This window comes from Protopterus annectens, chromosome 5.part0, assembly GCF_019279795.1.
Source record: "Protopterus annectens isolate FY-2018-M chromosome 5.part0, PAN1.0, whole genome shotgun sequence".
In the NCBI taxonomy this organism is placed as follows: Eukaryota; Metazoa; Chordata; order Ceratodontiformes; family Protopteridae; genus Protopterus; species Protopterus annectens.
Genome location: NC_056735.1, coordinates 1,450,515,079 through 1,450,541,044, shown reverse-complemented (window position 1 = coordinate 1,450,541,044; position 25,966 = coordinate 1,450,515,079). Strand labels below are relative to the sequence as shown.

General features: G+C 38.6%; 1 protein-coding gene across 2 annotated transcripts in view; it reads right to left on the bottom strand.

Moving 5' to 3' along the window:
- AMOTL1 (angiomotin like 1) overlaps nt 1–25,966 on the bottom strand; it is a 703,914-nt gene that overhangs the window by 460,040 nt on the left and 217,908 nt on the right. For both annotated transcript variants that reach the window (XM_044071263.1, XM_044071264.1), the window contains exon 3: nt 97–1,024. In XM_044071263.1, the coding sequence (XP_043927198.1) occupies nt 97–965 (869 nt within the window). In that variant the 5' untranslated portion in view covers nt 966–1,024. The remainder of the gene's footprint in view (nt 1–96; nt 1,025–25,966) is intronic.

Genomic DNA, 25,966 nt, shown 5'->3' with positions numbered 1-25,966 from the left:
GACACAGCCTATTTTCAGAGCAGGCTCAGAGAGAAATGTTCCAGATGCATGTCTTTGAAAATATTTAACATAAAGTCATGAAATCAATCATCTTACCTCATAACACCATATTCTGGAGGATGCTGGTGTCTGTGGATAGTCATTTCTGTTCTAGCTGGTTGAGGCATTGGGTATGCCTTGTGGCTGTCTTGAATTATTCCAGAATGTTGGTCAATGAAGTAATGTCCATGTTCATTAGGATTGCTCAAAGGTGATGTCACTGGTTTACCCTTATATGGATAGTCTGGTGGTGGACCTCGAAGTTCCAGTCCCTTTGCAGCAGGTGGGACAGGTGGCAGTCCTCCATTCCTGAATCCCTTATTAATTACTTGGGATGGAAGATTTCCTCCTGAGGTCAGTGAATGATGTTTAGCACCATTTGTCTCCAGTGAAAGCTGCATTATTTTTTCACTTAGAGAGCGAACATGACCTTGCTTAAGTTCCTTAAGTGCCTCATCCTTATGTCCCTGCCCACTATTTGCCCGGGTAACAGTAGGCCTGCCTTCTGTTCTTGACTTTTGACTTGCCCCTCCACTGCCATAAAAGTTGGGTCCCACAGCTCCTTTCTGCTGCCCCCGGAAAAACTGTGACTGAGCCTTTGCCTCCTCATAGGTGGGAAGTTCCTCACTGGTCTGTTGTGATTGGGCAGCTCTTGCCTGCTTCTCCATCACAGTGTTATCCACTTGGTGTTCTTGGCCCTGAGGTTCTTGCCGTGCTATCTGTTGAACCATTTGTGAGCTGTCCTGGGCAAGGTTTTCTGTAGAAGCTAGAGAACTACTGGGGATGTTTGGTGGCCCTGTGCTCCCTGTGGCTTGGTGCTGTATTGCTAAAAAATTCATGTTCTCATTTGGGTTCCCATATCTTAACCGCTCATGCATCAACCGATTCAAAACTCTTCCTGATGATACATCTTCTGAACCTCTCATCTCCACCTCTAAGGGTCCAGTGGAATTTTGATGAGTGAGACCAAGAGCTGGGTCCTCACCTGAAAAATAAACAAAACCTGACCATTAATTTTAATTTCTACACAAATGTGTATTTTAATCTGTTATCAAATATGCATTCACTTTTGTTTTGTGACATAATCAGTTTCACTCAAGCTACTGCACTTCTTTCCATGCAGATGTTTCTAATCCTACAAAAGCATAGCTCTATCATTATTAGTACTCACATTAAGTAATTCTGCTACTAATTAGAGGAGATATCCTTCTTTTACAATATGCATACAGACAGCTACTCATCACCCAAAACTGCCTATGGTTGATGTCTGTACTAAGCCTACACAGATGCAACTCTGGAGGTAGGCATATGGGGCACATCAGTCACTAACAACAGTCACCACAGACAGCATCTAGTGCATCCCACTACCAAAATACTAAGACATAATGGGAGTCTGAGGACGCATATGCCAGACATGGTGCAGGCAGCCTGTAACCAGAATGTTTGTTGCACTTAAATGACCTTCACTGACTGGAAAAGAAAAACACTTCTGAAAAAAGGCACACCTTGAAAAACAGAGGTCTGCAGGATACATTTATAGCAAAACTGCCCAGATCAATCTCAATGGAATACCACATGTATGCAGTTTCTTGCCTCTTAGCATGCAAAACAGATCCAGCAAGCAACAATCTTTTCATCTGCAAAGTTTCACTGAACTTCAACTGACCATACCAGTGGTGCAGGCAGGAGTTTGGATTCCTTATCAGCAGTTCTGCCAGCTATAAAAGCAAGAGTGTTCTTGGACGAAGTAAGCATAAAAGAGGTCATATGTAGGAAGTAATGTAACTGGGAAATAAAGGCCCACGAGATGTTACACTTTACCATGAAGTGATAACTTACAAACAACAAAAATGTAGTCCTCTTTTTTCTTCATTGTCTGATTATGACTGTTCATATACAGAACTGTATTCCTGCATTTGTGCATCATGCTAGTCCATAGAAAACACATTTAAATGAGCTGTATATTATAGTTTCATAGTTTCATAGTATAGTACTAGGCTATCTGCCCTGGGGCATTTGTAAGCCAAGCCATAGTGATGTGGCTTTTGCCACCCCATGAAATGGTACAAAAATGTACAGAATAAATTTAGAATACTGTGCCTCTGTCTAGTAGTGACACAATGAAGGTCCCCTTATATAATAGAATTAGTTTACTGTGCCCCTGTCTAGCAGTGACACAGATGTGACCCCTGGGGTAAACTTACGATCTCCCATCCACTCATCAAGATTTCTCTTGAAGAGAGTCAGTGAGGGGCTCTGCCTAATACGAACTGGGATCTTGTTCCAAAGCATGGGAAGCCTCTGGGTTATGAATCTATCCCTCAAGCATGTCCTATTCATACTTGTGCCAAGGTTTAAGTCTTTAGCTCTCTTGGTCCTGATGGATTTGGATTTTTTGAGGTGGAGCATGTCCATCAGATCCTGATTGGACATGGCCTTGTACGTCAGGCAGAGATCACCTCTGAGCAGACGGTATGCTACTGAATAGAGCTGAAGTTTCTTTAGTCTGGCAGAATAAGACATATGTTGGAGACCCTTGATCCTCTTGGTGAGGTACTTTTGTGGTCTCTCCAGCTGTTGCAAATGCCGGGTGAGGTACATACCAAATGGGGCATTGTACTCAATCATGGGTCTGATGAGGGAGGAATAAAGGGGTACAATGACATCCTTGGATCTGGATGTGAATCCCTTCATGATGAGGTGTGCAAGGTAGAATGTTTTTCTAACCACTTTGGCAACGTGGGTGTCAAATGAGAGGTCACTGTCGACTTGGGTCCCTAGGTCTCTGATTACTTTTTCCGTACTCAGTGGGTTGCTGTCTATGTGATAATTTGTGGGTACTTTGTTTTTCCCAAAGGGGATGACTATACATTTTTTGGCATTTAGTTTAAGGCCGTGACTCCGGCACCAGTTGTACATTTCTGTGAGGCCTTTTTGTAGGATGTGTGTGTCTGCTGGTGTATCGACTATGGTGCCTAGTTTGCAGTCATCTGCGAACTTTGTCAGCCACAGCCCTCCCATGTTTGCTTTAACATCTGAGAAATAAATGCCGAACAAGAGGGGTCCCAGGACAGATCCCTGTGGGACACCACTTGTGACTGGCTTTGAGTCTGACATTGCTCCAGCGATTTTAACTTTATGGGTTCTGTCCTTTAGCCAGTTTGCAACCCATCTAGTGACATAAGGGTTTACTTTTAAGCTGTTGAGCTTATCTATAATGCCTGAGTGGGGTACTGTACTGAAGGCCTTAGCCAAGTCTAGGTATGCTGTATGGACTGCTTTGCCCTCATCAATGGCTCTAGTGACTGTTTCGAAAAAGTCAACCAGGTTTAAAAGGCAGGATCTGCCCTTTACAAAGCCGAATTGGGTGGGGTCAAGTGTCTGTAGCTCCCCTATGTCTCTGTTTATGAGTTCCATAATAATCCTTTCAATAGCTTTGCAGACCAGGCTGGTTAAGCTTATGGGGCGGTAGTTTCCAGGGTCTGTAGAGGCACCCCCCTTGTGGAGTGGGACCACTGTTGCTGTATGCCAGTGTTCAGGTACATATCCCGAAGTAAGGCTAAGGTTAAATAGCATTTTTATGTGTGGGTTTAGCTCCTCTTGGAGTTCACGTAACACGCAACCCGGGATACCGTCAGGTCCCATTGATGCTGTGTTTTTTGCTTTGTTTAGGGCGGTTCTCACTTGGACATTTGAGATGACAGGGAGATTACATTCAGCTGGGATAAGTATTTCTTCTTTTGGGGGTGAAGGAGGGGAGAAATTTGTACTGAACCTGTCAGCCAGAATGTTGGCAATATCTGTGGGTTCAGTGTATTTTTGTTGTTTTGAACCAACTCTGAGCATATCTGAGGGTTTCCTACCAGGTTTCTAACATAGCTGAAGAAGGCTTTGTGGTTATCTTTAGTGTCCTTAGTGATTTTTCTCTCAAAGTTGGCCTTGGATGTTTTTATGAGAGAACGTAGTTTTCTGCTAATGTTGATCAGAGATGTCCTTCCTTCATGGGATTTTGCTCTGACGTGCAGTAGCTTCCTTCTTTTGTTATACAATTTGTTTATGGCTGAGGTCCACCAGACAGGACGCTTACCTTTGGTGGAGAGGGACTTGGATTTGTTTGGGATTGCATGATCCATGCATTCTTGGAGATGTCCATAGAAAGCATTTGTGAAGGATTCGGCATTGTGGGATGTGGTATCCACTGGCACAGTGGGCTTAAAGGATACCATCTCAGTCTTAAGAAGAGTGAAGTCTGATTTTGAGAAGTTTTTCACTGTGGTCTTTTGTGCTGGGGGTGGAGGTGGGATATGTATATCCAGGGTGATTAGTTTGTGGTCAGATCTCACTAGTGAGGGGTATACTTCCAGTGTGGAGCATTTTGTCCCCATGTTTGTGATGATCAGGTCTAGTATATTATCTCCCCTAGTGGGAGAGGTGACTAGTTGTTCCAGTGCATTTGAATTTATGAATTCCAGGAACCTTTGGGCTAGGGTATTAGGGCTAGAATAATGTACCCAATCTATGTTTGGGTAGTTGAAGTCTCCCAGTATGATGGTATTTTGTGGTACATTCATATCCTCCAATGTCTTCAGGAAGGCTGAGTGGGGTTCTTGAGATCAGGAGGGTGGTCTGTAACATGCTACCAGTTGTATAGCAGTTTTGCCTATGGTTAGTTGCACCTGTATGGTCTCTGATGCTTCATGTGTTGCTACTAACCTGGAGGTGTGGGTGTCCTTGATGAATATGGACACTCCCCCTCCCTTTGTGGTTCGGCCCGGGTTTTGGGGCCGAAAAGCATGATATGAGGTATAGCCTGGTAGTGCTGGGGTGCTCTCAGGAGCCTTGAACCAGGTTTCAGTTACTGCACAGACGTCGATGTTCTCCATGCTGAGGAGTGCATCAAGTGCCTGCATCTTGAGATTTAGACTTCTGGTGTTGAGCAGCATTATCCTTAGTTTTTTTCCATTTTTGTTTTCTAAGGAGGTGGGTTTGTCTTTTGAGCCTTGCCTAAAAAAGGCACTATGGGGGTGGCAAGAGCCTTAGCCAATATCCGGAAGCCCAGTGGTGACAGGTGTAAGCCATCCCTTGCGAAGCAGCGTGGCTTGTCCAACATGTCATCCCAGGCAGACAGACATTGGATCCCCTTAGAATGACACCAGTACTTGAGCCAATTGTTAAAGCTGATCATCTTGTCTTTGTATTGTGGTATCATTCTTGGTGAGGGCAAGATGCTGCTCAGGGTCAGGGTCATACCAGCCTGGGCTACTTAATCGGAGAGCTCCTCTATGTCTCTTTTCATATAGTCCAGGGAGGTACATCTCAGGTCATTCACACCAGCATGGACAATGACGGAGTCATATTTGTACTTGCTTTGGAGTGACTTGAGTGCGTGTGTTATGTGGCGGATCCTAGCTCCCGATAGACAGCTCACAGTCACCTTCTTCTTGTTCAGCCTGGTCAGCGGGACATCAGTGTGTCTGACTATAGAGTCACCTATTACTAGTGTATCAGCAAAGTGTTTGGCCTTAAGGGCTGTGATTGGTTGACACTGATTTATTGAAGTATGTGTTGCATGTGTTTTGTTTTGAGGTGGTGGATTTTTGGATGTCTGCTTTGGGAGCCTCTGTTGTTTTGGTAAGTTTTTTATTAGAGCCTCCGAGAATGTCTTTGTGTTTTTATGTGTTTGGTTTGCAGTTGTGGTAGGTCTATATGGGACTGGGATTGTTGTGTGTGTGGTTGCCATCTCCTCCTGTCTGGTCATGCCAGCCCTGAGTTGAGAGAGTTCAGCCTCCAGTTTGGCTATATAGTTGCATCTCTCACATGTATTTGTGTTTGTTGGGAGGAGGAGATGGTTGTCTGTGTACATGAGACAATTGTAGCATTGTCTCAAGATACCCAGATTGACCAGCTGAATTGGAGACGACACCAGTAATCTACCACTTGACATGCTAGAACAGTATAAGGGAGTGCTGTACGTTTTAAGGGAAGTGGATATTCACAGGGGTGGTAAGTAGATGTAGTGCTTTACTTAGTACGAGAGTGCTTACTTAGTAGAGAAGTATTGAGAACACGTGCTAGGCTTATAATATAGTGAGTAGTCTGGTTATACTAAGAGTAGAGCTTCCTTAAGGGAAAATTTGAAGAGCAGACTTGGCGGAGCCAGAAAAAGTTGAACAACCGCGCAAAGCCATATAAACGCGGATTTTAAACAGTGAACTACAAAAGAGCTAGAAATGGTCCAAAACAACCAATTACTACAGCATCTTGTGCTGAGGTCACTTCCTACAGGGACAGGTAGGCTGCTCAAGGCTCCCCACTCCCACTGGTGAGCAAAGAAACTTCCTTCTATCCAAGTAAGGTAATGGACAACACAGGAACTACACCACAGCCCAGAATACAGCAATGCCTGTAAACTGGTCTAAACTAGTCGAGGAGAGGTGGGAAAACAAGGATTATTTTTTTGTTTTTTTGTTTTTTTGGTAGAAAGACACACAGAAAATGCAGAAACAGTGATAAATTAGCTAATGGAATAATCATTACTTTGTACCTGAGTGAAAAATATTTGTGTTTCTTGTATTTGGCATTTTTTCTTGGTCACTGTAGGTTCACTGAATCACAACTTTAATTTATTTTGATTTCAGAAATAGAAAGAGACATGGATTAATTGCATTACATGGTCTAAATGTGGGTAGTCATACTGAGAAGGCATGAAAGAATGTGCAAAAGTGCATAAAGAGACATGTAATCATTAGGGAAAAAACAAATTATTAATTCACTATACAGACTGTTGGAGACTCTCATCTGGAGTACTGACTGTAAACTGGGATTAACATGATTGGTCAACCACTTGCAGACACCCTTTGTGATTCAGAAACAGGTCCACTGCAGTGATTTTAAACATTAGGTAGAATCATAGTTGTGGAACATCTCCACGGCCATGATATATGCTAATGAGGGATTATGGGGGAGTGGCTAACGCTAATTACCAATGTGCTATCCTATGGAAATGCTTGAAGGAAGGGATTTATACAGCCAAGTGATTGGCTACTTAAATTAGCATGGCTGGCCATGTCAATTAACATGGCCAAAATGCCACATTCCCCCATTACTTCCAGTGGGAAAGTATACCTTGTTACAGGGAAGGTTAGGGTAGAGGAAGAGAAGTAGTGGTGGGATGGGTGTGTGTGTGTGTGTGTTTGTGCGTTTGGCAGTGAGTGAGCATGTCTGCAGGGGAATGACTGGTCTCAGATGACTGTGAGTGTGTGAGTGTGTGAGTGTGAGTGTGAGTGTGAGTGTGAGTGTGTGTGTGTGTGTGTGTGTGTGGGTGTGCACGTGTGTGGGTGTGTGAGTCTGTGTTTATGTGTGCATGATTTTGAGTGTGACTTTGTCTCTGCCTGGGTGATAGCAGTAGTGGAGGCTATTGAGGGAATTTGTAAAGTAGGTGCATGTTTTTAGTGAGTGATTGGGTGAGTGTGTGTCTGTACCAATCAGATTCATGGGCCATCAGTGGTAAGCAGAATGATCTATAGATGTTACAAAGGTTGATGAACAGTCCCGTTTTATTCATAATATTTCACATGCAAATTTGTACCAGCATGACATAACCTTGTTAAACAAGGGTTTAAATTTTATTATTAAAGCATCTGCATCTGAGACAGAATATATGTCTATACATTTTATATATATATATATATATATATATATATATATATATATAGAATTATTGGTATGCTTAATTTACTATTTTTTTAAGGATATGTTGCACCCTATGTTATATTACCTACTATTTTTTAAATCCATCTTAGACATCTAGTTTGTTTTTTTTTGATAATATCATTCTCACAGAGAAGGATTACTGTCCTCATTATCACTTTACTACCATTGTACACTATATACTAATACAATGAAACTTTTAAATCTACATCAGATTTTTTTATCCAATGCTTATATTAATTGTAATCTTGAAAGTATTTTTGTTTCTGTGTGTGCTGTTTAAATTGTAACTCAATGAGGAACTTTTCTCCCCATGTCTCCGCTGAAAATGAGCTACTAGCTCAGTCGGACTAACCCCGTCAACAAATGTAAAATAAATAAATAATAAATAAATATGAATGGTGAAAATTTAGATTCCTTCAAATTCACACAATCTAATTTAATCCTTCCCTATAACAAGTGTTTTGCAGCTTTTGAAAAAACGGTTATTAGAGAATTACATTTTAATCAATCTACATATATTGGTAGATTTAATAATTTGACTACAGATCAAAGAAATTCTTTATAAATATTGGGTAGTAATTCAGATATAACTGTTCAAAATGCTGATTGGGGCACAGTAGTTGTTTGGGGCCTGGAATCATATGACAAATAAGCTTATAAACAACTTCTGGGTAATAGATTTTATCACATAATTGTTTTTGATCCAACCTTAAAATTCAAAAAGGAGAATGACTGCTTTTTGAAGCTGGCAATGGAGGAAGGTATCGTTTCTAGCAAAGTTATTTCCCAGTTGTTAGTGGCTTATCCTAAGGCGAAACATTTTTATATGTTAACTAAAAATTCATAAAAATTCTAGTCAACCACCTGGAAGATTGATAGTTTCTGATAAGGATTCTTTAACTGAACTATTATCAATGTTTTGACTAAATATATGAAACCTTTACTTTCTTTAGTTAGATCACATTGACAAGATACAACATAATTCCTTCAAATTTTGAAAGATGGCCAAATGGAACAACATTAGTTTATGGTTATGTTAGGTGTTCTGTCATTACATACCAGCACACCCCATTGGGCGGGATTACTAACTATTGAATACTGGTTAACCACGACAAACTTATACTCACCAGGATTTAACACTATTTCAATATGTTTGACAGAACACATACTCACTAAGAATGTTTTACAGTTTAATGATGGTCAAAGGTACAGCTATGGAGTCTTCTTTTGCCCCTATATATGCAGACTTGTTTTTGGGCTACACAGAAGACATCTTGATTTACAGTGCCATCCATAATATTTATTTGTATGCTACAGACATGTGGTGCAGTTTTCTTGATGACTTTTAGCTAGTATGGACTTTGGATTTAGTTGATCGTAAAGAGTTCATTGAATACTTAAATGAGAATAAATGGGGTTTGAAATCCAGTGCAGAATATAGTCAGAGTAGCATTCTATTTCTGGATGTTAGAATTAGTAAAGTTGTAATAGGCACTATTCAAACCACACTTCAAAGAAAATCTTTTCATAATGACTCTTTACTGGGAGCAAAGAGTTGCTATCCATCTTATATCATCAACAATATACTTAAGTCACAGTTTTAAAGGGTGAGACATATTTTTTTCTGAATAACAGCATTTTCTTAACCAGTCTGTTACACTTGCACAAAGATTTTTGGACAGGGGGATATGATTTTAGATTAATTTACAAATCTAGGGATTCTATCTGTAGGACAGACGGATTAGATTTATTGGTTTATAAACCATGGGTCTCCACTAGGAATAAAACCTTATCTTTTGTTACCACATATTGACCAATTCAACACATTTCACAGAATTCATTTATAGACACTGAGATATATTGGTCTACTTCACTTGACCTAAAACTCATTTCACTGACTCCCATTTGACTGACACCCAAATGACATAAATTTCAAATGACTGACAACTCATTTCACTGACTCTCATTTCACCGACTTTTGTGATATAGATATGTTATGGGTTTCCCTTCACCTGTGACTTGCTTGTGATAAAAATAATTACTGTAACTTACATTGCTGACTATCAGAATACAGAAAATCATGTAGAAAGTAGTGTTGTAGTGCTTCTAAATGTGGGTTTGTCTCTTCCATTTTTATGGGAAGTACCTAAAGTAATTTTGCGAATGTTTTGTGTGTTCCCAGCAGTAGTGGCAGCGTGTAGAGTACTGTAAGGCAAGTTAAAGGTTTATGCCCTTTTTCCCACTGTAGTGCAATCCCAGAGTTACTATATAACCAAGTTTGGTTGTACATTGTCCAGTTTCTGTTAAGAGGGTAAGTAAGTAGTTTTTAAGTTCTGGAAAGAGTTAGTTATTGGTGGTGTAAGTGTGCATGTCTATGGTTTAACATTTAGTATGTTGAAATTCAGCATTGTAAGTGGTTGGTGAAATGACAGTCAGTCAAATGAGTTGTCAGTCATTTGAAATTTAGGGTGTCGGTCAAATGGGAGTCAGTCAAATGAGTTTTAGGTCAAGAGAAGTAGACCCATATCTTGTTAGCAGATCAGGATATACCATCAATATTATTCAATTTTTGTAGATTTAGTTATAGAAGGGAACATACTATACAACAAATTTTAAATAGTTATTTGAGACAAAATTTGTGAGGAACAATGATTCAAGAAAAACAATTGATGTCAAAATATTGTGTGGATGTACACTTTGTGGACATTGTTCATGTTGTTCAGTAGTGGTTAAAAATAATAAGTTTTCATTTGTAAATACAAGTAAAATATTTAAAATCTCTCACATTAACAAGTTGTGACACTGAATGGGTGATTTATCTAGCTTAATGCACTTGTTTAGCATTTTACTTTGGCAAAACGTCTAGAACTTTCAAATTACAAATCAGGGAATATTTAAGTGATATATGTATATATATATATATATATATATATATATATATATATACATATATATATATATATATATATATATATATATATATACATATACATGCATGCATACATATATATATATATATATATATATATATATATACATACATATATATATATATATATATATATATATATATATATATGTATATATATATATATATATATCACTGCCACAAATCTAATAATGCCTTGTTTAAACATACCTTAAAACATCAGGGAACTACTTTTAGATTTACACGTATTGATAAAGTTGTTCAGAGAACACATAACTAATTTGGATGGCAAGAAATTTTAACTAAAAAAGAAAGGTATTGGATGGTTAAATTAGGAGCTATATTTCCTACTGGTTTAAATGAACAATGACAACTTGTTTTATTATTATTCTGAAGGTAGCATGATCAAAAGAGTTTAACAACATACTTTGATTTTTTTTGGTTTCTGTCATTTTAATTCACTTTCTTATACATAGTCATATAATTTCCTTATTTTTTTAGACTGTACTGAAGAAATACTGGTTGGACGAAATTGGTCTACAGACCTCTTTTTTCCAGTTGATGTTACATTAAATAAATAACTATTTATTATATTTGTTTTTCATGATTTAGTGGATTTTATTATTTGCATTTTTTCTTGTAAGGTAGGTCAGTGATAATTAGCACCAAAAGTGCAGTTTAGCACTCGTGGTGATTACATCGGATTCGGAGACATGCAAATTGTCTGATAATGAGGTTTTCCTCATTGTAGCTAAACTTGTCTCTGAATCAGATTTTCACAACTGCATATACTACACCTTGTAATAGTAGCAGTTTATGCAAGTGTAAGGGATTTTTTCTAACTCCCAGGGTTAGTTTCAAAGACTATATTATCTCACAGATGCTTACAGGATGAAGATAGTTTTGAGAATAGCAGTTTTAAAATAGTGTGGGGTTTGTACCAAAATCTTTAAGTTAAATTACTAAATGCACCTAAGTGATCCACATCAGTGGAAACAGTGAAAAGGAAGATCAAAAAGCAAATGAACATTATAGGATTATTCAAGTATTTCAGATGAATTAGGAAGTCTTAGAAATGACAGAAACATTCTGACACCCAGGAAGGTTTTCCAAGAAGATAGCATCTCTCAGAATAACACAGCATATACAACCTATAAGGAGAAACATTGTTTATTTTTATTTTTCACAGAATAGGCTATACTTGAATGGTGGAAACCTCCAAAGGGAATCATAGAATCAAAAACTCTTGGGGAATTTAAGTGTATGGGACACAGACTGTTCTAGTTGATGTAAGAAAATATATTTGTTCTACCACTTATTTATTCTAGTTATGTGGCAGACATACTTACAGATACCACTCAGATAAACAGTCATTCTAGTCTATTGTTAATACCCACTAATGCAAAAAATAGGCTGTTCATTTCTAAAATGCTGGATGTTGTTTGGAAAGGACAGGTCAAATGGGATAAACGAAAGGGGCAGCATTAGCATATGTAACGTGTATGTTTAAGGCTTTATGTCCATTAAGAATGGCAGGGCAGTGTATCTTGGAGAATAATGCAAACTGTACCTCAGTTCCATACTCTGGAACCAATCTGTGCAATATTCCTCTTTTGCGACAGCTTGTTTCTCACTTTGGACACAGTCTCTGACTTCTGGAGTAATGCTGACTTTAGCAATCTAAGGTGCAGCAGACATAACAGGACCTGTTCTGTGCAAGTGTAAACACTAGTGCTGGGGCAACCGTGATCCCCTGAAATTTCAAGGAAGTCTTCTGCTGAGGGATTACTTCTATGTTGAATTTTTTCAGCCTCAACAATAATGTGCTTATCTGCAAAACAGTAACTGGAACAGAAACACCGCAGCAGAATGTATATAAAAAACATAATTTAATACATATAAAATCCAAAAACATAGGTGAGCGCTTTCACAAAATAATTTGCTTTGATTAATTAAAGCCTTAAAGGCATAAAACCAAAAAAGCTTACTGTTGTTAAAAAAAATATATATATGGGTTTCGGACATTTGCTCGAATGAGCAAAAGACCGAAACCCAAATGGCCGGGCATACTTACGCAAAAGTGCTTTTAACCGAAGAAGCACTTTTGCGTAAGTATGCCTGTTGCCAAGGCTGTACTACAGTGCGGGCAAGGGAAATTTCCCCTTTTCCTCACTGTAGTGCGGTCTCGTAGGGAGAATATTAAAGTAGGGGATGCCCCCACATGGGGGGTGCAGGGGGGAGAAGCCTCCCTGCTAAAATGTACATGTAGTGTTTTATTTTTTATTTTTTTGCAACATGCTTTAACAAAAGTGCTTTTTTTGATAAAAACGCTTTCGTTAAAGTGTGTTCGGTTATTATGGATTCGGACATTTGCTCATTCGAGCAAACGTCCTAGATCCATATATATATATATATATATATATATATATATATATATATATATACACACATTACTTTTCATTTCAACAATTTCCTGGCTCTGAGCTTGGGCTTAATGGATACATACACATTAAGTCCATTACTTTTATGTGATCCGAGCCTCAAAATCCTCAGTGTTATTCACTAAACTCCCCATTCTAAGTCCCTCATCAATAACAGACAGTACCATGAACTTAAACTTATGGTCATTGCCCTTGGTTGACATATGTTTAGCTATTGCACTATATGTATGGCTTTTCCAGGCACAATACAGATGGTCCCTTATGCGTTCTTTAAGACATCTATTTATCTTCCCTACATAGGATGGCTTACAAAGTCTGCAATAAGCATAATATACTAGGTTCTTGGTCTGAGTCTGCATTGACCCTAATATTATATTTAAATGTTGTGTCAGGGTGTTTAAAAGAGAGGGACATGTCAATATATAACCACAGAAGGTACAATTCCCACTTGGTCTGGTCCCACATTGCATACTGTTAATCAGTGGCTCACTAATATTTTTCGGATAGTATAGCCTCTGTTTTAAAGGACGCAATTTCCTATAACTAAACTTAGGTGCCTCTCCTACTATCTGGACTATTTCACTATCTGTAAAGCTTGCCAATGTTTGTTAGTAATCCTCCTCAATTCCTTATCATCACTAGTATATTTCAAAGGAAAGAAGGTACATTTTTTATTATTAGAAATATCATCCTTATCTCAATCCAAACTGTTCGAGAAATAAGGTTTTGCCTTAGTCCCTCTCAGTTCAATAGCTTGGGTACATGCTGCTTTGACAGCCTTACAATTATAACCTTTACTATTAAAATCAGCTTCTAACTGGTTTAGATCCTTTCATTAAATCATGATCATTACCTGCCAAACTGGACACTGTCATAGTTTGGTTTCTCAGTACATTCTCAAATATATGTCTGGGGTGCATACTCGTACGATGAACGTACGTTGGACGATAACATTCCTTACTATGCCTACTTGTATGATACACACCCCCATCATTCTTGCTTATCATCACATCTAAAAAAATCTATTTTATGTCTAGAGTGAGTCTCTGTAAATTACAAGAAGCTGTTACTGTTGTTTAAAAATGCAACAAACTCATCCAACTGCTTCTCATCACCTCTCCATAATATAAACAAATTGTCTACAAAATGTCTGTAGAACGATACCTACTCAGCACATACATTATTCAGTATAGTAACTGTCTCCCATTATACCATGACCAGGTTGGTGTAGCTATTGGCACATGAAGTGATCATAGCCACGCCAGCAATCTCTACATAGTACTGATTGTCAAAAAAAATGCATTGTTCTCCAATATCAGCTCAAGTAACAGACATATAAAATCTATATGTTCTGGGGAATATGTACTTAACCTAGACAGGCATCTCTTGACCATCATTATCCCATCATATAGTTAGGGATGACCGTAAAAAGTGATTTTACATCAAGTGTGACTAAGATCATTCTATCTTTCCCTTCTAATGTGCTGTCATGAACATGTGCATAAAGCTGATTCAAAAATTGTTTACCATCATGTAGAACAAAGGTTTGTCTCTCTAACACAGGTCTCAGTTGTTTCTCCGCATATATGGATAATGGCTCAGTGACCCACCCACCCCCAGCTACTATAGGTCTTAAAGGGGGGTGTAGTGGGTCTTTGCATATTTTGGGGAGTCCTTGTAGATTAGGTACCAATGGTTCTTCTATAGCTAAATACTGAAATAATTCTTTAGTAATGACTTCACTAGCCAAACAATCCATTAATGTATGCATTAACTTGTTAGTCAAATTCAAAACAAACGTTCTATCATCTTCATATATGTGTTCACATCATTAAGCATTTCTTTAATTTGACCAAAATAAAACACCCTGTCCATTACTACTATAGACCCACCCTTATCGACGGGTTTAATAACGAGTTCATGATCGTTTTCTAAATCGGACAATGCTTTTTTCTCATTTGTTGTTAAATTCACATAACCGATCTTCCTACCAAAGTTGCTAATCAAATCGTAAAAGTCATTTTCACATAATTTCAGAAATGCATCCAAAAGTGGATGGTTCTGAGGTACAAAAATGCTTGGTTTCCTATATATAGGCATATTTAACTAATTTCCATTGGATTTAAACATTAACTTCAATTGTACTTTCCTGACGAAAAGACGTAAATCAGTCATTACATCAGCCCTGTGGGCTGGAACAAAAGACAAACCTTTATTTAAAACCCTCAGTTCATGTTCAAAGTCCTGGATGAGATGTTGCAAACTAAGTTCGTTCGACATAATTCCACATTTTCTTTTGCATGTATACTGTCCCATCTGCATTCATATGTTTCTTTTGGTCCTGGCCCTCTTGTTTACTCAGTCCATGGATTGTTTCAGTTTCACGTGAAACGGAAGAGGTAACTTCCAAAAAAATAGATCCTGATGCAAATCGCTGGTTTGGGGGCGTTCTACAGGTTCTGGTTCCACCCCTTTCTCCATGGCAACAGTTACAGTATTGTCGGTAACGCCCATTGGAGTACTGTTACCCAATGTTCAGAAGTCAATGGTGGAAAATCTTTACCAAAATGTAATGCTGGAGTAACATTACTACTAATTCTTTTTCCATGCTGGATAGATGTATCATCACCTTCATGTGCTGTTTGAGAGTTATGGGCAGTATTATTACTGTTAACAACTGCAGTATTGTAATCTTTAGACCAAGCAAATATGGAGCCTGTTTCAAAGTCCTTCAGATATCTCTGAATTTTCTTCTTTTTTTGCTGCACAAGTTTCCACTCATATAAGTAGACCTGCTCAAGCACTTCTGTAGTTTTTAAGTCTATATATCTAAATTGCCCATAGATAGAATATTGTAATACTGCTGTTCAACCTTTCTACTGAGTTCTTCTTCAATAGAGCTAAAAAGGTCTATTAAAAGCTTCATATACTGGAAACTCATATCTAAATTAATCTTCTACCACATCGCTAGAAGATCAGGGCAGGACTCACCAAATGTGGGAATGTTCAACAACCGTAGACCTCTAGGGATTATCTTGAGGCTGCAACATGCTTCCATGTGCATTCTTTGGCATTGCAACCTCTTTAGCTGATAAAGATAATTTTCCAGGCTCCTGAGTTTTTAACGTAGCTGTTTCAAGTCACCATCAGTAATACTCACTGAGGCATCATGCGACATCGTATTATCCATCAAAAAGGGGTTATTATCCATTTTTAAAATGTTCATCAATCTCTTCCTTCCTAGACTCTTCTCATTGAAGAGAAGGTCATGACCATTGTTCATACTGGAAGAACCCTCTGCCATGCACACCAAAGGTATAAAAAATCAACAAAGTTCAGAAACAAAGTACCAAATGGCAATTAACTGCTCGAGCCAAATAAACGAAAATATATCTGCAAAACAGTAGCTGGAACAGAAACACGGCAACAGAATGTATGTAAAACACGTAATTTAATGCATATAAAATCCAAAAACATAGGTGAGCGCTTTCACAAAATAATTTGCTTCGTCAGACCAATACTCACTAACAGACCAGATCTAAAATATATACACAAATCAATGACATCACATTTCAAATCAACCAACCAATACATAACATCAGTTGATTAATTAAAGCCTTAAAGACATAAAACCAAAAAAGCTTACTGTTGTTATAAAAAAATATATATATATATATAAATATTACTTTTAATTTCAACAATTTCCTGGCTCTGAGCTTGGGACTAATGGATACATACTCAAGTCCACTACCTTTATGTGCTCCAAGCCTCAAAATCCATCTAAGCTCAGCTTCCTCATTGTTATTCACTAAACTCTCCATTCTAAGGATTTTGAGGCTTGGAGCAGATAAAGGTAGTGGACTTAATGAGTATGTATCCATTAAGCCCAAGCGCAGAGCAAGGAAATTGTTGAAATGAAAAGTAGATGTTTTTAACAACAGTAAGCTTTTTTGGTTTTATGTCTTTAAGGCTTTAATTAATCAACTGATGTTATGTATTGGTTGGTTGATTTGAAATGTGATGTCACTGATTTGTGTATATATTTTAGATGTGATCTGTTGATATTGGTCCGATGAAGCAAATTATTTTGTGAAAGCACTCATCTATGTTTTTGGATTTTATATGTATTAAATTACATTTTTATATTCATTCTGCTGCCGTGTTTCTGTTCCCGCTACTTTTTTGCAGATATATTTTCTTTTATTTGGCTCAAAGAGTTAACTGCTATTTGGTACTTTGTTTCTGAATAATGTGCTTATGATCATACTAAATACATTGCTATAATTACCAGAACATTATCAGGTAAAAATGATGGAATGCTGGGCAGTGGTGGGTCAGTATTAATGTATTTGTGCAATGAATTTTCAGTACAGTAAAGAAAAGTTAAAAAATATGTAACTTTGATATTCTACAACTTTTTACTGTGAGTTCTGGAATAGCAAGACTGAGTGAAAGAAATTGTGGACTTAAATATACAAAGTGCATGATCAATGTGGATCTCAGTTTTCCCTTTTCTCCATAGTATGGCAATCTCAGAACTGATATCTTCATAGGTTTGGGAGATGTGGGGGTGCAGGGAGGCTGTCCCTGACCAAAAAACAGCTTTAAAGCAGAACAGTGATGTACAACATTCACTGATCCCCTATTATCTTTGTAATTTGTTTTTCTGATTTCAGAATTTGCACTTACAAATCTCAGAAAAACAACAGGCTACCTAAAATGGCGTGTTCTCCAGCTAGAGAAACAATGAATCAATGAAATGAAAGATCTGAAATTCAAGATGCATCAAATGCAATTTTATGTGCCAAACACATCTTGCTGAAGATGCAAGGATCCAGTCTCTCTTCTTCTAATACTGTACTGTACTCTACCCAGTGTCCCTCTATCAGCCTAATACTTATTACTCCCAAACAATTGTTAATACAAAAGGCATCCTTTGCCTTAACCTCCAACAACAACAACATTCTATGTGTAATTTTGATAATTTTTGTAAAAAATCTGAGGAGCTTTCCCCCGGGCCTCTGAGGAAGACAGATTTTGCCAAACCCAGTCAGACTTTCCCAGTAATCAAATGTAAAATAAATATAACAAAATAAATAAATAAATATTATCCATGCAAATAAATAAATAAATACATAAATACTATCCCTTATGAAAAGGCCCATAATAATAGACCCTATCCAAAATGACCTACTTCTATTAGATACGAAGCAGTATATTTCAAATGCTGGGACCCACTACAGTGAGTCCCGAAACACAGACACTGAATGGCAAAAGATCGGACTTACATATTCTAAGTCTGAAATGCCATTTCTCAGAATATTGTCTTTTCTCTGAGGTATGGCAATCTCAGAGTTGTTATATATAAGTCTGGGTGTGTGTGGGAAGCTTGTAGGGTCTATATTAGAACACTGAACATTTAAAATGTTGGGTGTTCTAATATCGACTCATTTTCAGCGAACGCTGAAAATATCGAAGCAACAGGAAACTGAATTCATTCCTAGGGAAAGAATTTGGTTGTCCGTTTCTGTTGCTTCGGTATTTTCAGCACTCTGGTGGAAATTTAGGGGTCAGGTTCAGGTAAGTGTGCGATTGTGTGGGCGTGTGTGTGGGCGTGTGGGTTAGGGCAGGTTAGGTGGGTTAGGACACAGGTCAGGTAAGTGTGCGATTGTGTGGACGTGTGGGTTAGGGCGGGTTAGGTGAGTTAGGGTGCGGGTGAGGTGACTGTGCGATAGTGACGGACCTTAGGTTTAGGGTTTGGGTTAAGGTAAGTGGATAGTTACTGGTGTTTGTATAGTTTAGTGTAGGGTTAGGTGTTAGAGTTTAGGTGTATGTGTGTGGATTGTTGTTTGTTTGGTGTGCTTGTGTTGTATGTATGTGTTTTGGAACAGCAAATTGTTCCCTAGGAAAAAATTTGCTGTTCCGAATGTAAGATGTTTTATTTTTCGTTTGCTAGGGTTCAATATTAGAACACTCAACATTTTAAATGTTTGGTGTTCTAATATAGACCCAGCTTGTACCCCCCAGCATGTCCTGCATGTATAAAAAAGTTTAAGGGAGAAGACTGATTTTTGAAATTCTCTCTTCTCTGGGTTTTCTGTCTTTTTTTCAGTTTTTCGGCACTGGGAATTCTGAATGCTGACATTTCAATAGGAAGTCATACCTATGTAGTTCTTAAGGGGGGCAACTTGCCCTTTGAATCCTATGGTATTCTTTGAAGAGGTTAACAACAGCACTTGATGAATTGCTAACAGGACATATTGCTTGCCTTGGCTTCGATAAACCTTTTGCTGTATTCCACATAAGGGAATAACTTACAAAGTAAAAGCATTAAATGTCAATCCATATGCAATTCAGTGAGTAAAAGACAGGATAAGCAAAGTACAGTTGTGTAGGTTTAACTTACCAAAACAGTAGATGTAGATATTTGAATGGTCACTGCTGAAGTAGCCTTAGCTATATGACTTAAATCCTGCAAGGATATAAGAGATGCCCAGCTTCAAAAGCCATAGAGCACCTTCCATGTTCGCAAACTGTCAAGCAGGTTGGGATGAGCTGACAAATTTGGGTACAAAGCCCTTCAGAGATTTCCAGCCAGCAAATAGAGGAAGGCAAAGCAGTTATGAATAACAGAAAATAAATTTCCACACTCTGGCATAAAAACACAACAAAAAACATGGGGGATAGAGTGAGGAAGTGGCTACTGCAGCAGTGGTCATTAGAGCATCTACTGTTATGGTAAGTTCAGCTTATACAACTGTACTATGTTCCTGATATTGATCACTGCTATAGTAGCCTTAGCTATATGGTTAGATTACCATAGCTAACTGTATTTGGGAGGCAGAAGGAGAAGGGTCCAGAAGCCTCTGGATTATGGTCCTAGCAGAGCATGATCTAGTTCTAGAAAAGGAATCAAGTTTATACTGTTTTACAGAGGACCAAGCAGCAGCTTCTACAATACTTTTAGAATCCAACCCTTTCCAAAAAGCCATAGAAGAAGCCAAGGTCCTTGTAGAGTGGGCCTTGACCCTGCCTGGAATAAATTCATCATGGTGAGTATAACAAAAGGTAATAGCCTTAGAAAACCATTTGCAAATAGTCTGTTTTGACACCATTTGTCCCTTCTTCTTACCTTCACAAGAAAAGAACAACTGATCAGATGATCTGAATGATTTAGTTCTGTCAAGATAATGCCCGAGTTGTCTGTGGACATCCAATGTATAGAGTATCTTTTCTCCCTCATTTTTAGGTTCAGGAAAGAAAATGGGGAGATGGATTGTTTGACTTAAAGTATACTCAGATAAAGCTTTAGTTGTGAAGTGACACCATCTTCAATTTGGGCACTATTACAAGCATGTTTATGAAAGAAAGATCCAGAAGTCGTCTCAGATTGTTTTCCTTCTTTGGGACTAGGAACATCCTTGAATAAAAACCTTCTCCACCTGGGAAGGAGGAACTAGTTCTACTCCTTGGTACAGTATGTGATGAAAAACAGGTGGAAACAAAACAGTTTGATCTGTAGGATGAGAACTGACCCCTGTAAAGGAAGAATTTCCTCCTGCTGCCATGTAACCCTGATGAATGATTTTCAAAACCCATTTGTCTGAAATAATCTGTTGCCAAAGAGTAAAATGGAGATTTAGACTTTGTGGAAGCGAAAGAGGGGCCAGGGTGGGAGGGGGACATGAGGTCTTTTAACAGTCATTCAGACCTATTGGAGTTTTCTTGGTTTTGGGATGTTTGAGACTTCTTTTTGGAACTTCCTTGCTACTACTTCTTAAACGTCTGCTTACCTGAATTATTTTGAGACTGTTCATTCTGAATAAGGAGAAAGAAAATTACTTGGGCAATTTGGAAAATGAGGGCTGAAAAATCTGAGAGATTCCATGGATCAGCTTGCCTCTTTCATCACACTTTTTGATCATGTCTGCAGCAGAGGGGCCAAACACTAAATCTCTATCCAAGGAAGAATTTAAAATCTCATTTTTTAGCATAATCTGGAAAGTTCTGAGAATGCAGGTAAGCCAACCTCCTTATAACCATACCAGTGGCCATAGCCCTGGAGGCAGCATCAATAGAGTCATACACACACTGCAAACAATGAGTAGTGAACTGTGCAATAGTAGAAACCAAGTTATTTAAAGCAAATTTTCTTCTCAAGAAGAAACTGTAGATAAAACATTCCTCATACTTTCACAATAAGTCAGAATAAACTTTAACATATGAGCCTGTCAATTTAAAATTTTGAAATTCAATGTTACAGAAGTATACACTTTTCCCTGTACCTATCAATAATTTGCATATTCTTATTAGAAAGAGCAGGATTGGAATTAACTAAGTGTTTACTAGCAGAGGAGTCAACTAAGGCTATAGCTGCTAGGTCAGGTTCAGGAACAGTGTATAAAGATGTAAAAGGCTGAGTAACTTTATACATCCTATCTGCCTTTTTAGGGACAGTTGGCTAACAATCAGGAAAATTGCAGGCAGTAAGACACGCATCCTCTAAAGCAGAAAGTACAGAAGGAATGGATGAAGGTTCTGAAAAGTACTTCTGTAACAACTCATAGTATTTTTTGAGGGACTGAGAAACCTCAGTGTTCTCCCACTGAAAACACTGGGACATTCTAACAATAGCCTCAGAGATGGAGAAACCTCAACAGTGAGAATCAGAAAGAGAGGTCTCCTCTGAGTCTGAATCAGAACTCTGAGGACAAAACCCTGACTCTGTCCCTGCATCTTTATGTTCAGACTCAGAATCTTGAATCTCTTCATGAAAGGAGGCATCCTTCTTTTTTTTACTGAAAACCACTCTACAAGAAGGATCAATAGCCTGAATCAAACCCTGATCCAGTTCGAGTAAACTACTTGTACTGAAAGAAATCTGAGGAGGAGTAGTTATATGCTTGGTTTTCTGTTTCTTTTTGACAGGAAAAATGGGTCAACCATGTTACTGTTGGCAGACTCTGCTTTCTCAGGGATGGGCACAGCATTCTGGCACAACTGGGAAACTTTCCCTGTTCCGTCTCCCAGGAGGAGTGGCTCTCCCTTGCTCACTGAGGGGACTCCAACCAGTGCAGAGGATGTGGCTATCCCCTAGTACATAGTAGCTTTTGGTGCTAAACCAGATGGATCTGGGGTAAAAGATGAATGGTCTGAGACATCCCAATCAGTTTACCGAAATAACACGAGCGAAACTGAAAAGAACGAGAAGATAACAATGAAACTTAAAAGGAAGAATGTTCACAAAACAGAAATGTACAACACTGAAACAAACACGTTCAATCCAATAGTCTTCTGCATGTAAAAATACTCAGTAGAAATACACACCTGCCCCTTTAAACTAACCTCTGATTTGTGGCAACTACAGCACACACAGAGCACCTTTCACCTGACAATAACTTAAATAAAATAATAAACGTACTGCTCTGTTTAGCTTCAATACAATCTTCAGTTTTTGCAGGAGGCAAGCCCCCCTGTGCCCCCCCCTGCAAATTATACATACCAACCCAGAGATCACACGACAGTGGGGAAAAGGATGAACTTCCCGATCCTCACTGCACTGCAATCTCTATTCAGATGCTTCCTGCTTTCAAAAAACAAAATGGTGTATAACATTCGTAGCTGGTTTTTCAATGGTATGAATTTTGATTTTGTAAATGTTCATTCACCTAAATTTCATTGTTATGGTCTAGAACTTTCCATTTCCAGTCAAGTGATCTTTCAGTAAAGTGATAGGGACCTGTTCAGAGGTACAACAAATGGCCACAGCAGAGTGACCAACCTGCATATGAGGCAAATTGCTAGTCTGCTGTGGTGGCAAAGGCTGTTTGCTTAACTTTTTCCTTTTGTGACTGGAAAAAGGACCAAAAATTGGAGTGACAAACTGTTCCATGGTCAAGCTGAAAATGTTGCCTCTATATTGGGGAAACAAACAACAAGCTAGCAAAACTACCAGTCCATAAAAGTTAATTTTTTTGACAAAAAAAAACAAGTAAAAGCACTTTCAAACACTATGGCAGCCCCACTACCTTAAAATAAACACAATTTCTACACAGAAAATAGTTTACCAGTTAGATAACACTACTTTTAAAATGAAAGAAATGAGTGCACCATTTAAAAGTACATTACTGCCACGAGACAATCTGCTTAAAACATAACACTCCTAGCTTTAAAATAACTTTCCTGAAGAGGAAAATAAAGTGTATTTGCGTTTTGTATTATGTCTGTAAAACTATTATTCTTAAAATATTTTGCAATACTTTGGAGCTTTTCTCCCCAAACCTCCACTGATAATGGGCTCCTACCCAGTTGCACTTTCCCAGTAATCAAATGTCAGTAAATAAATAAATATCCACATACAATCTACCAGTGGTCTCCAATAGGGCTTTGCATTGGGACTACTCTTTTCAGATTTTAAAGTGTAAAATGGGCTACAGATGAAATATGCTGAATACAATGTTATGTTCTGTAGTTTTCTAACAATCTGCCTAAAGAAAAAAATGGGTTCCTATTACGTTATCGAAAGATAATGTAATTGAACGGCCAAAACATCAAAACAGCCGCATTTCGAAGTTTGAATTGTGGGATCGCAGTACAGTGAAGATTGGGATATTTGCCCTTTCCTCACTGTAGTGCAATCTCGGAGTTTGAATATATAATTTAGGGGGTGTGGGGGGCACAGCCTCCCACAATAAAGGTTTTGAAATGTGTCTGTTTCGATGTTTCGGCAGTTCGATTATGTTATCTTTCGATAACATAATATGAACCCGAAAAAAAAAACTTAAAATTTTGCAATGATTCCTTATTAGGAAAATTACAGGGCTGGAAGACTTGACCACTAAGAAAGGCTTCAGGAACTGTCACTACAGTCTATTTTTTTTACAAGTTAATAAGAGAAGACTTCTACATTTATCTATCTATCTATCGTCGTAAAGCACTATCTGATCCAGTTCTGTTAGAAAGCCAATGCCTTGAATGCACCTCTAGGTGACGTAACACCAGACCTAAGACATAAAACTAAAAATAATTATCACAAATAGAAAAACAAAAAAAGGGCAGTTAAATTAGACAGCATCTTCCAGGATCATGCAACAAGTTCCTCTTATTATAAGAAGTCAGTCATTAACATCTTTCAAAAATAACCTTTCTATTTTTGGTTCTGAGGCACAGAGAGATTGACTCAGACTGAGTCGCAGGCAATCTGGGTTTAACTACTGGCACAGGTGCTGAAGAGGCCATCGAGGGGGGGTAAGTAAGAATGCGTGGCTCATGTCAGCTCACATTCCCTGATGGGAAGGATGTGGATGTTCTTGCTGTGCAGGTTACGTTTGAAAATTTTCTTGAAAGTGAATAACTGTATTTTGTGGGAAACAGATACCTCATAGGGATTACCATACCTTGTGTATACCTTGTGCTAGATTTAACAAACGCACTATTAAGAGAAGGTTAGACTGTGCCAGGTTAGTGTTTGGGAAGCGTTGCAATATAAATGCCGCCGGATGCTCCGACGCCCGCGCCTCCCCAAAAAGCGCGCCGGATGCTCCGACGCCCCGTGCTCAAAAAAAAAAGGACAAGAGGTTCTATGCCCTCCTGATAAGAGGCCTAGGGTGGAACCTGAGTTTGAGAGTTTTGAACAGTGTTCAGAGGCTTCTGAGTCTTCTGAAGATTTGCAAGAGTATCCTCCTTATTCTGATTCTGATGTGGATGATTCCACTCCTACAGCTTCTCCTCCTGAGGATTTCTCATTTTCAGAGACTCTGCATTCCATGAGGGAACACTTTAAATGGGAAGGCCAGGATTACTCTGATTCCAGGAAAAGGCTTAGGGAATTCTTGTTTTACCCCAGCATAGGCCCTTAGCTATACCTCCTGTGTTGAATGTGGTGGAAGATGTTTTGCAGAGGCTTCCCTGAATCCTGATTCTTTGCCTCCTGCTCCTGTTAAACCTGATAGGTACTATAGGTGCCTGAAGCTCATAAGTATCTTTTAAGAGTCCTAGGGCAGACCCGAAACTGTTTCTCAGGGACCTAAAGGTGTTAAGGCCTCTGTTGTTAAAAACCCTGTTCCCACTGATAAAGAGGCAAGGGCTTTGGATAGATGGGGAAAGAAAGTGTATACTTCTTCCACTTTAGCCATGAGGGCGTTGAATTGTCAGTTTCACATGCTAAAATATCAAAATTATCTCCTTTCACAATTGAAATCTAAGGTGGATGCTTTGGAAGGTATTGAGTGTAAAGAGTTGCTGGATTTAGTTCATGTGTCTGAACAAGTGGGTAAGCATTCTTTGCAATGTGGTTTTGATGCTGTACAGGCCTCCTCGAGGGTGGCTGCCACTAGTTCTGTTCTTCGCAGGCATGCCTGGTTGAGGGATCAGAATTTAGCTGAGCATGTTAAGACAAGGATTTTGGATGCTCCTTTACAGTCTGATGTGTTGTTTGGTTCACCTGTGGAAGCAGTTTTAAAGAAAATGGAGGACAAAGCTAAGTCTATGCAAACTGTTAAAGATTTTTGCAGGTGCAGCCACCGAAATTTAGTAGAAATTGGCCTACTAAGGATGGACATATCCTGCTTATGATTCCCAGTCTAGGGGTAGGTCTAGACGTGGTAGGGGCAGAGCTCAAGGTTCTTTTAGGCCTAGAACAGGAGTTCACCTGCTCAGACTTCTGGTGAGGGCAGGGTCAGTCCTTTCGTAAACAGACCCAATGACCTGCCTTTTCAGCTGCCAGTAGATTCTCGTCTGGCAGCTCCCTTGGGAGGAAGACTGTCTCTTTTCAAAGAAAATTGGGATTTAATTACTCAAGACAGATGGGTGTTGGATATCATTCACCACGGTTACAGGTTTTATT